The sequence below is a fragment of the Scyliorhinus torazame genome, chromosome 4 (genome assembly GCF_047496885.1).
Source record: "Scyliorhinus torazame isolate Kashiwa2021f chromosome 4, sScyTor2.1, whole genome shotgun sequence".
NCBI classification, from domain to species: Eukaryota; Metazoa; Chordata; class Chondrichthyes; order Carcharhiniformes; family Scyliorhinidae; genus Scyliorhinus; species Scyliorhinus torazame.
The window spans coordinates 14,305,333-14,319,298 of record NC_092710.1 but is presented as its reverse complement, the minus strand read 5'-3'; the positions used below and the strand labels follow the sequence as shown (position 1 = coordinate 14,319,298).

The 13,966-nt window shown below is 57.0% G+C and overlaps 1 protein-coding gene across 1 annotated transcript in view; it reads right to left on the bottom strand.

Moving 5' to 3' along the window:
* Positions 1-9,790: 9,790 nt before the first annotated feature.
* Positions 9,791-13,966, bottom strand: part of LOC140410127 (mas-related G-protein coupled receptor member A-like) — a 17,687-nt gene continuing 13,511 nt past the window's right edge. The window contains exon 2 of the mRNA XM_072498082.1: positions 9,791-10,911. Coding sequence (XP_072354183.1) covers positions 9,892-10,890 — 999 coding nt within the window. The 5' untranslated portion in view covers positions 10,891-10,911 and the 3' untranslated portion in view covers positions 9,791-9,891. The remainder of the gene's footprint in view (positions 10,912-13,966) is intronic.

The following is a 13,966-nucleotide window of genomic DNA, read 5'->3' as shown; positions in this document are numbered from 1 at the left end:
CTCCAGCCCCTACAACCCTCCCTATCTCTGTAACCTCCTCCAGCCCCTACAACCCTCCCTATCTCTGTAACCTCCTCCAGCCCCTACAACCCTCCCTATCTCTGTAACCTCCTACAGCCCCTACAACCCTCCCTATCTGTGGAACATCCTCCAGCCCCCACAAACCTCCCTATCTCTGTAACCTCCTCCAGCCCCTACAACCCTCCCTATCTCTGTAACCTCCTCCAGCCCCTACAACCCTCCCTATCTCTGTAACCTCCTACAGCCCCTACAACCCTCCCTATCTGTGGAACATCCTCCAGCCCCTACAACCCTCCCTATCTCTGTAACCTCCTCCAGCCCCTACAACCCTCCCTATCTCTGTAACCTCCTCCAGCCCCTACAACCCTCCCTATCTCTGTAACCTCCTCCAGCCCCTACAACCCTCCCTATCTCTGTAACCTCCTCCAGCCCCTACAACCCTCCCTATCTCTGTAACCTCCTCCAGCCCCTACAACCCTCCCTATCTCTGTAACCTCCTCCAGCCCCTACAACCCTCCCTATCTATGTAACCTCCTCCAGCCCTGACAACCCTCCCTATCTCTGTAACCTCCTCCAGCCCCTACAACCCTCCCTATCTCTGTAACCTCCTCCAGCCCCTACAACCCTCCCTATCTCTGTAACCTCCTCCAGCCCCTACAACCCTCCCTATCTCTGTAACCTCCTCCAGCCCCTACAACCCTCCCTATCTATGTAACCTCCTCCAGCCCCTACAACCCTCCCTATCTCTGTAACCTCCTCCAGCCCCAACACCTTCCCCATCTCTGTAACCTCCTCCAGCTCCTACAACCCTCCCTATCTCTGTAACCTCCTCCAGCCCCTACAACCCTCCCTATCTCTGTAACCTCCTCCAACTCCTACAGCCCTCCCTATCTCTGTAACCTCCTCCAGCCTCTACAACCCTCCCTATCACTGTAACCTCCCCCAGCCCCTATAACCCTCCCGATCTCTGTAACCTCCTCCAGCCCCTACACCCTCCCCATCTCTGTAACCTCCTCCAGCCCCGACAACCCTCCCTATCTCTGTAACCTCCTCCAGCTCCTACAACCCACCCTATCTCTGTAACCTCCTCCAGCTCCTACAACCCTCCCTATCTCTGTAACCTCCACCAGCCCCTACACACTCCCCATTTCTGTAACCTCCTCCAACTCCTACAGCCCTCCCTATCTCTAACCTCCTCCAGCCTCTACAACCCTCCCTATCTCTGTAACCTACTCCAGCTCCTACAACCCTCCCTATCTCTGTAACCTCCACCAGCCCCTACACCCTCCCCATTTCTGTAACATCCTCCAACTCCTACAGCCCTCCCTATCTCTAACCTCCTCCAGCCTCTACAACCCTCCCTATCTCTGTAACCCCCTCCAGCCCCTACAACCCTCCCTATCTCTGTAACCCCCTCCAGCCGCAACAACCATCCCTGTCTCTGTATCCACCTCCAGCCCCTACAACCCTCCCTACCTCTGTAACCTCCACCAGCCCCTACACCCTCCCCATCTCTGTAACCTCCTCCAGCCCCTTCAACCCTCCCTATCTCTGTAACCTCCCACAGCCCCTACAACCCTCCCTATCTCTGTAACCACCTCCAGCCCCTCAACCCTCCCTCTCTTTGTAACCTCCTCCAGTCCATATAGCCCTCCCTATCTATGTAATCACCTCCAGTCCCTACAACCCTCCCTATCTCTGTAACGTCCTCCAGCCCCTACTAACCTCCCTATCTCTGTAACCTCCTCCAGCCCCTACAACTGTCCCTATCTCTGTAACCTCCTCCAGCCCCTACAAGTCTCCCTATCTCTGTAGCCTCCTCCAGCCTCTACAACCCTCCCTATCTCTGTAACCTCCTCCAGTCCCGACAACCCTCCCTATCTCTGTAGCCTGCTCCAGCCCCGACAACCCTCCCTATCTCTGTAACCTCCTCCAGCCCCTACAACCCTCCCTATCTCTGTAACCTCCTCCAGCCCCTACAACCCTCCCTATCTCTGTAACCTCCTCCAGACCCAACAACCCTCCCTATCTCTGGAACCTCCTCCAGCCCCTACAACCCTCCCTATCTCTGTAACCACCTCCAGCCCCTCAACCCTCCCTATCTCTGTAACCTCCTCCAGTCCATACAGCCCTTGCTATCTCTGTAATCACCTCCAGTCCCTACAACCCTCCCTATCTCTGTAACGTCCTCCAGCCCCTACTAACCTCCCTATCTCTGTAACCTCCTCCAGCCCCTGCAACTCTTCCTATCTCTGTAGCCTCCTCCAGCCTCTACAACCCTCCCTATCTCTGTAACCTCCTCCAGTTCCTACAACCCTCCCTATCTCTGTAACCTCCTCCAGCCCCTACAATCCTCCCTATCTCTGGAACCTCCTTCAGCCCCCACAAACCTCCCTTACCTATGTAACCTCCTCCAGCCCCGACAACCCTCCCTATCTCTGTAGCCTCCTCCAGCCCCGACAACCCTCCATATCACTGTAACCTCCTCCAGCTCCTACAACCCTCCCTATCTCTGTACCTCCTCCAGCCCCTACACCCTCCCCATCTCTGTAACCTCCTCGAACTCCTACAGCCCTCCCTATCTCTAACCTCCTCCAGCCTCTACAGCCCTCCCTATCTCTGTAAACCCCTCCAGCCCCTACAACTCTCCGTATCTCTCTAACCTCCTCCAGCCCCTACAACCCTCACTATCTCTGTAACCACCTCCAGCCCCTCAACCCTCCCTATCTCTGTAACCTCCTCCAGTCCATACAGCCCTCGCTATCTCTGTCATCACCTCCAGTCCCTACAACCCTCCCTATCTCTCTAACCTCCTCCAGCCCCGACAACCCTCCCTATCTCTGTAACCTCCTCCAGCCCCTACACCCCTCCCTATCTCTGTAACGTCCTCCAGCCGCAACAACCATCCCTGTCTCTGTAAACCCCTCCAGCCCCTACAAACCTCCCCACCTCTGTAACCTCCCCCAGCCCCTACACCCTTCCCATCTCTGTAACCTCCTCCAGCCCCTTCAACCCTCCCTATCTCTGTAACCTCCCACAGCGCCTACAACCATCTCTGCCTCTGTAACCAATTGCAGCCCCTACAACCCTCCCTATCTCTGTAACCCCCTCCAGCCCCTACAACCCTCCCTATCTCTGTAACCTCCTCCAGCTCCTACAACCCTCCCTATCTCTGTAACCTCCCCCAGCCCCTACACCCTCCCCATTTCTGTGACCTCCTCCAACTCCTGCAGCCTTCCCTATCTCTGTAACCTCCTCCAGCCTCTATGACCCTGCCTTCCTCTGTAACCTCCTCCAGCTCCTACAAACCTCCCGATATCTGTAACCTCCCTCAGCCCCTACAACCCTCCCTATCTCTGTAACCCCCTCCAGCCCCTCCAACCTTCCCTATCTCTGTAACCTCCTCCAGTCCCTACAACTCTCCCTAACTCTGTAACCTCCTCCAGCCCCTACAATCCTCCCTATCTCTGTAACCTCCTCCAGCCCCTACAAACCTCCCTATCTCTGTAACCTCCTCCAGTACCTCCAATCCTCCCTATTTCTGTAACCTCCTCCAGCCCCTACAATTCTTCCTATCTCTGTAACCTCCTCCAGCCCCTACAACCCTCCCTTTCTCTGTACCCTCCTCCAGTCCCTGCAACCCTCCCCATCTCTGTAACCTCCTCCTGCCCTACAATCCTCCCTCTCTCTGTATTCTCCTCCAGCCCCTACAACCCTCCCAATCTCTGTAACCTCCTCCAGCCCTACAACTGTCCCTATCTCTGTAACCTCCTCCAGCCCCAACAACCCTCCCTATCTCTGTAACCTCCTCCAGCCCCTACACCCTCCCCATCTCTGTAACCTCCTCCAACTCCTACAGCCCTCCCTATCTCTGTAACCTCCTCCAGCCTCTACAACCCTCCCTATCTCTGTAACCTCCTCCAGCCTCTATAACCCTCCCTATCTCTGTAACCTCCTCCAGTACCTCCAATCCTCCCTATTTCTGTAACCTCCTCCAGCCCCTACAATTCTTCCTATCTCTGTAACCTCCTCCAGCCCCTACAACCCTCCCTTTCTCTGTACCCTCCTCCAGCCCTGCAACCCTCCCCATCTCTGTAACCTCCTCCTGCCCTACAACCCTCCCTATCTCTGTATTCTCCTCCAGCCCCGACAACCCTCCCAATCTCTGTAACCTCCTCCAGCCCTACAACTGTCCCTATCTCTGTAACCTCCTCCAGCCCCAACAACCCTCCCTATCTCTGTAACCTCCTCCAGCCCTTACACCCTCCCCATCTCTGTAACCTCCTCCAACTCCTACAGCCCTCCCTATCTCTGTAACCTCCTCCAGCCTCTACAACCCTCCCTATCTCTGTAACCTCCTCCAGCCTCTATAACCCTCCCTATCTCTGTAACCTCCTCCAGTACCTCCAATCCTCCCTATTTCTGTAACCTCCTCCAGCCCCTACAATTCTTCCTATCTCTGTAACCTCCTCCAACTCCTACACCCCTCTCTATCTCTGTAACCTCCTCCAGACCCTACAACGCTCCCATCTCTGTAACCTCCTCCAGCCCCTACAACCTTCCCTACCTCTGTCCTGAACATTGTGCAGTCGTCCGCAAACACCCCCACCTCTTACCTTCTGATGGAAGGGAGGTCGCTGATGAAGCAGCTGAAGATGGTCGAGGGCCGAGGACACGACCCTGAGGAACTCCCGCAGTGACGTCCTGGAGCTGAGAGGATTGACCTCCGACCACCACAACCATCTTCCTTTGTGCCGGGAGTGACTCCAACCAGCGGAGAGTTTTCCCCCTGATTCCCACTGGCTCCAGTTTAGCTCGGGCTCCGTGATGCCAGACCCGGTCAAACGCTGCCTCGATGTCCAGGGCAGTCACTTTCCCTCTCACTTCCTGAGCACGCCTGACTTTGCTCGCTCCAGCATTGGCGGCTATGCCTTCTACTCCGGCTGCCCCTCGCTAAAGTTCACCGCCGCCCTCCCTCTCCCTCTCTCTGAACTCCGTAAACCCTTCGTCCGTGACCACGTTTTCGGTCCGCTGACCCTGATATGACCTTAATCATCGCAGAGTGAAGCTTCGATGGGCAAGCTGCCCATTAAGGGATCTCGAAACACACGAGCAGTGCGAGATTCACCAGATAAATATGTCTGGTTTTTTGTCGCTCCTTTTAAGGACAGCTATCGCCCTCCCAATGGTCGGATGGCGTTTCTTTCTTGGCCACTAGAGGGGGACAATGTTGACACTTCCTGTTCTACCTGCCTTGACGTTTGACTCTTCCGATTGGTCGAAATTAAAAACCCATCGCCAAAACGTAGGGAGGTGTGAGCGGGGGGGGGGGCGTTGGGGGGGGGAGACAGAAAGATGTGATTGAGAAGGGGGTGCTACATTGTACAGAACTTTATTTACAACTGATTCAGGAAGCAGAGTTCTACAAGATACAGAGAGCTTGTCTCAAGGACGGATTACATTGAAGAAATTATCGCTCTTACCGTCCCCAGGGCTTTATCGGAAGAGGCTAGAACGCAAGAGAATGGGAGGGAGGTGGTGGGAGTTCAGGGCTGAGGAGGGTGGGGGGGGGGGGAAATATGCATTAAGAGCTGAATTTGGAGGGGGTCCCGCACTGTAAGAGGGTCAGTACTGAAGGAGTGCCGCACTGTCAGAGGGTCAGTACTGAGGGAGTGCTGCACTGTCAGAGGGTCAGTACTGAGGGAGTGCATGGGTCAGTACTGAGGGAGTGCTGCACTGTCAGAGGGTCAGTACTGAGGGAGCGCCGCACTATCAGAGGGTCAGTACTGAGGGAGTGCTGCACTGTCGGAGGGTCAGTACTGAGGGAGTGCCGCACTGTCAGAGGGGCTCCATATCACACTGGGAGTCACTGTGCACAGTTCCGGTCTCTGTATCACACTGGGAGTCACTGTGCACAGTTCCTGTCTCTGTATCACACTGGGAGTCACTGTGCACAGTTCCTGTCTCTGTATCACACTGGGAGTCACTGTGCACAGTTCCGGTCTCTGTATCACACTGGGAGTCACTGTGCACAGTTCCGGTCTCTGTATCACACTGGGAGTCACTGTGCTCAGTTCCGGTCTCTGTATCACACTGGGAGTCACTGTGCACAGTTCCGGTCTCCGTATCACACTGGGAGTTACTGTGCACAGTTCCTGTCTCTGTATCACACTGGGAGTCACTGTACACAGTTCCTGTCTCTGTATCACACTGGGAGTCACTGTGCACAGTTCCTGTCTCTGTATCACACTGGGAGTCACTGTGCACAGTTCCTGTCTCTGTATCACACTGGGAGTCACTGTGCACAGTTCCGGTCTCTGTATCACACTGGGAGTTACTGTGCACAGTTCCGGTCTCTGTATCACACTGGGAGTCAGTGTGCACAGTTCCTGTCTCCGTATCACATTGGGAGTCACTGTGCACAGTTCTTGTCTCTGTATCACACTGGGAGTCACTGTGCACACTTCCTGTCTCTGTATCACACTGGGAGTCACTGTGCACAGTTCCTGTCTCCGTATCACACTGGGAGTCACTGTGCACAGTTCCTGTCTCTGTATCACACTGGGAGTCACTGTGCACAGTTCCGGTCTCTGTATCACACTGGGAGTCACTGTGCACAGTTCCTGTCTCTGTATCACACTGGGAGTCACTGTGCACAGTTCCGGTCTCTGTATCACACTGGGGGTTACTGTGCACAGTTCCGGTCTCCGTCTCACACTGGGAGTCACTGTGCACAGTTCCTGTCTCTGTATCACACTGGGAGTCACTGTGCACACTTCCTGTCTCTGTATCACACTGGGAGTCACTGTGCACAGTTCCTCTCTCTGTATCACACTGGGAGTCACTGTGGAACAGGCTGGAGAAGGGGCTGAATGGGGCCTCCTCCTGTTCCTGTGTAACAGGCTGGAGAAGGGGCTGAATGGAGCCTCCTCCTGTTCCTGTGTAACAGGCTGGAGAAAGAGCTGAATGGGGCCTCCTCCTGTTCCTGTGTAACAGGCTGGAGAAAGAGCTGAATGGGACCTCCTCCTGTTCCTGTGTAACAGGCTGGAGAAGGGGCTGAATGGAGCCTCCTCCTGTTCCTGTGTAACATGCTGGAGAAGGGGCTGAATGGGACCTCCTGTTCCTGTGTAACAGGCTGGAGAAAGAGCTGAATGGGGCCTCTTCCTATTCCTGTGTAACAGGCTGGAGAAGGGGCTGAATGGGGCCTCCTCCTGTTCCTGTGTAACAGGCTGGAGAAGGGGCTGAATGGGGCCTCCTCCTGTTCCTGTGTAACGGGCTGGAGAAGGGGCTGAATGGGGCCTCCTCCTGTTCCTGTGTAACAGGCTGGAGAAAGAGCTGAATGGGACCTCCACCTGTTCCTGTGTAACAGGCTGGAAAAGGGGCTGAATGGGGCCTTCTCCTGTTCCTGTGTAACAGGCTGGAGAAGGGGCTGAATGGGGCCTCCTCCTGTTCCTGCGTAACAGGCTGGAAAAGGGGCTGAATGGGGCCTCCTCCTGTTCCTGTGTAACGCTGGAGAAGGGGCTGAATGGGGCCTCCTCCTGTTCCTGTGTAACAGGCTGGAGAAGGGGCTGAATGGGCCCTCCTCCTGTTCCTGTGTAACAGGCTGGAGAAGGGGCTGAATGGGACCTCCTCCTGTTCCTGTGTAACGGGCTGGAGAAGGGGCTGAATGGGGCCTCCTCCTGTTCCTGTGTAACAGGCTGGAGAAAGAGCTGAATGGGACCTCCACCTGTTCCTGTGTAACAGGCTGGAAAAGGGGCTGAATGGGGCCTTCTCCTGTTCCTGTGTAACAGGCTGGAGAAGGGGCTGAATGGGGCCTCCTCCTGTTCCTGCGTAACAGGCTGGAAAAGGGGCTGAATGGGGCCTCCTCCTGTTCCTGTGTAACGCTGGAGAAGGGGCTGAATGGGGCCTCCTCCTGTTCCTGTGTAACAGGCTGGAGAAGGGGCTGAATGGGCCCTCCTCCTGTTCCTGTGTAACAGGCTGGAGAAGGGGCTGAATGGGACCTCCTCCTGTTCCTGTGTAACGGGCTGGAGAAGGGGCTGAATGGGACCTCCTCCTGTTCCTGTGTAACGGGCTGGAGAAGGGGCTGAATGGGGCCTCCTCCTGTTCCTGTGTAACAGGCTGGAGAAGGGGCTGAATGGGGCCTCCTCCTGTTCCTGTGTAACAGGCTGGAGACGGTGCTGAATGGGACCTCCTCCTGTTCCTGTGTAACAGGCTGGAGAAGGGGCTGAATGGGACCTCCTCCTGTTCCTGTGTAACGGGCTGGAGATGGGGCTGAATGGGACCTCCTCCTCTTCCTGTGTAACGGGCTGGAGAAGGGGCTGAATGGGGCCTCCTCCTGTTCCTGTGTAACAGGCTGGAGAAGGGGCTGAATGGGCCCTCCTCCTGTTCCTGTGTAACAGGCTGGAGAAGGGGCTGAATGGGACCTCCTCCTGTTCCTGTGTAACGGGCTGGAGAAGGGGCTGAATGGGGCCTCCTCCTGTTCCTGTGTAACAGGCTGGAGAAAGAGCTGAATGGGACCTCCACCTGTTCCTGTGTAACAGGCTGGAAAAGGGGCTGAATGGGGCCTTCTCCTGTTCCTGTGTAACAGGCTGGAGAAGGGGCTGAATGGGGCCTCCTCCTGTTCCTGCGTAACAGGCTGGAAAAGGGGCTGAATGGGGCCTCCTCCTGTTCCTGTGTAACGCTGGAGAAGGGGCTGAATGGGGCCTCCTCCTGTTCCTGTGTAACAGGCTGGAGAAGGGGCTGAATGGGCCCTCCTCCTGTTCCTGTGTAACAGGCTGGAGAAGGGGCTGAATGGGGCCTCCTCCTGTTCCTGTGTAACAGGCTGGAGACGGTGCTGAATGGGACCTCCTCCTGTTCCTGTGTAACAGGCTGGAGAAGGGGCTGAATGGGGCCTCCTCCTGTTCCTGTGTAACGGGCTGGAGAAGGGGCTGAATGGGGCCTCCTCCTGTTCCCGTGTAACAGGCTGGAGAAGGGGCTGAATGGAGCCTCCTCCTGTTCCTGTGTAACAGGCTGGAGATGGGGCTGAACGGGACCTCCTCCTGTTCCTGTGTAACAGGCTGGAGATGGGGCTGAACGGGACCTCCTCCTGTTCCTGTGTAACAGGCTGGAGAAGGGGCTGAATGGGGCCTCCTCCTGTTCCTGCGTAACAGGCTGGAAAAGGGGCTGAATGGGGCCTCCTCCTGTTCCTGTGTAACGCTGGAGAAGGGGCTGAATGGGGCCTCCTCCTGTTCCTGTGTAACAGGCTGGAGAAGGGGCTGAATGGGCCCTCCTCCTGTTCCTGTGTAACAGGCTGGAGAAGGGGCTGAATGGGACCTCCTCCTGTTCCTGTGTAACGGGCTGGAGAAGGGGCTGAATGGGGCCTCCTCCTGTTCCTGTGTAACAGGCTGGAGAAGGGGCTGAATGGGGCCTCCTCCTGTTCCTGTGTAACAGGCTGGAGACGGTGCTGAATGGGACCTCCTCCTGTTCCTGTGTAACAGGCTGGAGAAGGGGCTGAATGGGGCCTCCTCCTGTTCCTGTGTAACAGGCTGGAGAAGGGGCTGAATGGGGCCTCCTCCTGTTCCTGTGTAACGGGCTGGAGAAGGGGCTGAATGGGGCCTCCTCCTGTTCCTGTGTAACGGGCTGGAGAAGGGGCTGAATGGGGCCTCCTCCTGTTCCTGTGTAACGGGCTGGAGAAGGGGCTGAATGGGGCCTCCTCCTGTTCCTGTGTAACAGGCTGGAGAAGGGGCTGAATGGGGCCTCCTCCTGTTTATTGGCATCATGAATCGTCGTCGCGTTCATATCCGTCACATTCCCAGCAAAGGCAAAGTCTAGGAGGGGAGGGGGAGGGAGGGAAGTAGTGAGGTAAACTGCAAAATCTTTGACAAGCCACCGTTACTTCCGGCTGTTTCTGCGCTCCGCCTTGGGCACAGCCTCATGGTCACCCTGTGGGGAGGAGAGGCCTGACTCCTCGCTGAACCGCCGCTCAAAGATGCTGGGCAGAGACTCGCGGAATCTGATTTTCAGTTCGCTGCTGATGGCGATGTAGACGACGGGAATGACGCAGCTCTTGATGTGGAGCAGGAATACCGAGTAGTAGGCCCCGTAGTACGCCGAGCTGCAGAGCGAGGCCCTCCCCCTGGCGCGGGCCTGGTGGTGGAGGAAGACCGACACGTGGTAGGGCACCCAGCACATGAGGAAGATGACGGCGTTGAGGGTGATGGCCCAGTAGAGCTTGCTGGTCTTGTGGGAGGGGCGGTGCGGCCCGCACAGAATGAGGGCGTTGGCGATCGTGAAGGCCAGGAACGGAGCCAGGAATGCCAGGGAGAATTCGGTGGCGACCAGCCCCTCCTTGGTGGCCGGGGAGACCTTGATCGCCCGGATGAAGCCATAGAGGGTGCCCAGCCCGAGCGACAGGCCCCAGATCGCCCAGGAGGCCATCACCGCCGAGTCCTTGGTCCGCGTCAGACGCCACCAAATGGGGAAGGCCATGCCTAGAAACCGCTCCACACTTATCCACGTCAGCAGGTACGCGCTGGCTTCGCTGCAGGCCACGATGACGCACCGGAAGACCATGAGGGCGGGATTGGCGCCGGCGACCCCTCCGAACCGGCAGACGCTGTGCACCGCCTGGAAGAAGAGGAAGAGGAAGTCGGCCACCAGGAGGTTGATGACGTAGGCGACGAAACGGTTCTTCCGCCTGATCTTGCAGCCCAGCACCCAGAGAGCCAGGCCGTTGAGCGGGGCGCCGATCGCCGAGGTGAGGATCAGGAGGCTGGAGATGATCCTGGTGTGCCGCTCGTCTGAGGTTTGGCTGTCCCAGCTCTGGTTGGCCGCTCCGCCGCTGGCGGACATGTTGAGCGCGGGGGCCGCCGGGCACGGCGGGGCCATCATGTCTCCCTGTCCCGATGCCACCTGCAGTCACAAATAAGAGTCCTGGGTGAGCACGCAGCCAACGCCAAACCCAAGAGGGGCGGGCGGAGGCGGCCCCGGGGCCCCCTCGATCGTTCCCCCATCATTCAAAATGGCCGACCTCCGATCCTCAGAAGGCGAAGCCTCTCCTCGGTCTAGAATCTGCAAGCTGGGGAGGTGGGGGAGGGGATGGTGTGTCCCCGCCCCCCCCCCCCCCCCCCACCCCCCCAGCGCCCACACCTGTCAAACCCCCCCCCAAAATATTTGTGCGTCTCAATAAAATCAGCTCTTTCTTTGAAATCACGCAGCGTTGGGCCCAGGTCTACTCAATCCAACTCATCGAGATTCCTCACCTCCATCTCTCCCACTCTCCCTCGCTCATCACCCAGTCTCCACCTCCATCTCTCCCACTCTCCCTCGCTCATCACCCAGTCTCCACCTCCATCTCTCCCACTCTCCCTCGCTCATCACCCAGTCTCCACCTCCATCTCTCCCACTCTCCCTCGCTCATCACCCAGTCTCCACCTCCATCTCTCCCACTCTCCCTCGCTCATCACCCAGTCTTCACCTCCATCTCTCCCACTCTCCCTCGCTCATCACCCAGTCTCCACCTCCATCTCTCCCACTCTCCCTCGCTCATCACCCAGTCTCCACCTCCATCTCTCCCACTCTCCCTCGCTCATCACCCAGTCTCCACCTCCATCTCTCCCACTCTCCCTCGCTCATCACCCAGTCTCCACCTCCATCTCTCCCACTCTCCCTCGCTCATCACCCAGTCTCCACCTCCATCTCTCCCACTCTCCCTCGCTCATCACCCAGTCTCCACCTCCATCTCTCCCACTCTCCCTCGCTCATCACCCAGTCTCCACCTCCATCTCTCCCACTCTCCCTCGCTCATCACCCAGTCTCCACCTCCATCTCTCCCACTCTCCCTCGCTCATCACCCAGTCTCCACCTCCATCTCTCCCACTCTCCCTCGCTCATCACCCAGTCTCCACCTCCATCTCTCCCACTCTCCCTCGCTCATCACCCAGTCTCCACCTCCATCTCTCCCACTCTCCCTCGCTCATCACCCAGTCTCCACCTCCATCTCTCCCACTCTCCCTCGCTCATCACCCAGTCTCCACCTCCATCTCTCCCACTCTCCCTCGCTCATCACCCAGTCTCCACCTCCATCTCTCCCACTCTCCCTCGCTCATCACCCAGTCTCCACCTCCATCTCTCCCACTCTCCCTCGCTCATCACCCAGTCTCCACCTCCATCTCTCCCACTCTCCCTCGCTCATCACCCAGTCTCCACCTCCATCTCTCCCACTCTCCCTCGCTCATCACCCAGTCTCCACCTCCATCTCTCCCACTCTCCCTCGCTCATCACCCAGTCTCCACCTCCATCTCTCCCACTCTCCCTCGCTCATCACCCAGTCTCCACCTCCATCTCTCCCACTCTCCCTCGCTCATCACGCAGTCTCCACCTCCATCTCTCCCACTCTCCCTCGCTCATAACCCAGTCTCCACCTCCATCTCTCCCACTCTCCCTCGCTCATCACCCAGTCTCCACCTCCATCTCTCCCACTCTCCCTCGCTCATAACCCAGTCTCCACCTCCATCTCTCCCACTCTCCCTCGCTCATCACCCAGTCTCCACCTCCATCTCTCCCACTCTCCCTCGCTCATAACCCAGTCTCCACCTCCATCTCTCCCACTCTCCCTCGCTCATAACCCAGTCTCCACCTCCATCTCTCCCACTCTCCCTCGCTCATAACCCAGTCTCCACCTCCATCTCTCCCACTCTCCCTCACTCATCACCCAGTCTCCACCTCCATCTCTCCCACTCTCCCTCGCTCATAACCCAGTCTCCACCTCCATCTCTCCCACTCTCCCTCGCTCATCACCCTGTCTCCACCATCTCTCTCTCTGTCACCTTCTAGCTCCATCACCATTTCTCTACCTCCAACTCACTCGCTCTCTCCATCGCCCTCTTTTCACCATCTCCCTCTCTCCATCACCCTCTCTCCACCATCTCTCTCTCCATCATCTTTATCTATCGCCATCTCTCTCTCCATCACTCTCTCCACCTCCATCTCTCTCTCTCTCTCCATCACTCTCTCTCCCTCCATCTCTCTCTCTCGCCATCACCCTCTCTCTCCCTCCATCTCTCTCTCTCTCCATCACCCTCTCTCCACCTCCATCTCTCTACCTCCATCTCTCTCTCTCTATCACCCTCTCTCCACCTCCATCTCTCTTTATCTCTATCACCCTCTCTCTACCTCCATCGCTCTCTCGCTCCATCACCCTCTCTCCACCTCCATCTCTCTACCTCCATCTCTCTTTCTCTCCATCACCCTCTCTCCACCTCCATCTCTCTACCTCCATCTCTCTCTCTCTATCACCCTCTCTCCACCTCCATCTCTCTTTATCTCCATCACCCTCTCTCTACCTCCATCCTCTCTCTCTCCATCACCCTCTCTCCACCTCCATCTCTCTTTATCTCTATCACCCTCTCTCTCCCTCCATCTCTCTCTCGCTCCATCACCCTCTCTCCACCTCCATTTCTCTACCTCCATCTCTCTCTCTCTATCACCCTCTCTCCACCTCCATCTCTCTTTATCTGTATCACCCTCTCTCTCCCTCCAGCTCTCTCTCTCTCCATCACCCTCTACCTCCATCTCTCTCTCTCCATCACTCTCTCTCTACCTCCATCTCTCTCTCTCTCCATCACTCTCTCTCTACCTCCATCTCTCTCTCTCCATCACTCTCTCTCTACCTCCATCTCTCTCTCTCCATCACCCCCTCCCTACCTCCATCTCACTCTCTCTCCATCACTCTCTCTCTCCCTCCATCTCTCTCTCTCTCCATCACCCTCTCTCTCCCTCCATCTCTCTCTCTCTCCATCACCCTCTCTCCACCTCCGTCTCTCTCTCTCCATCACTCTCTCTCTCCCTTCATCTATCTCTCTCTCCATCACCCTCTCTCCACCTCCTTCTCTCTCTCTCCATCACTCTCTCTCCACCTCACACAGTCTCTCACACTCTCACGCTCTCACACACACTCACACACTCT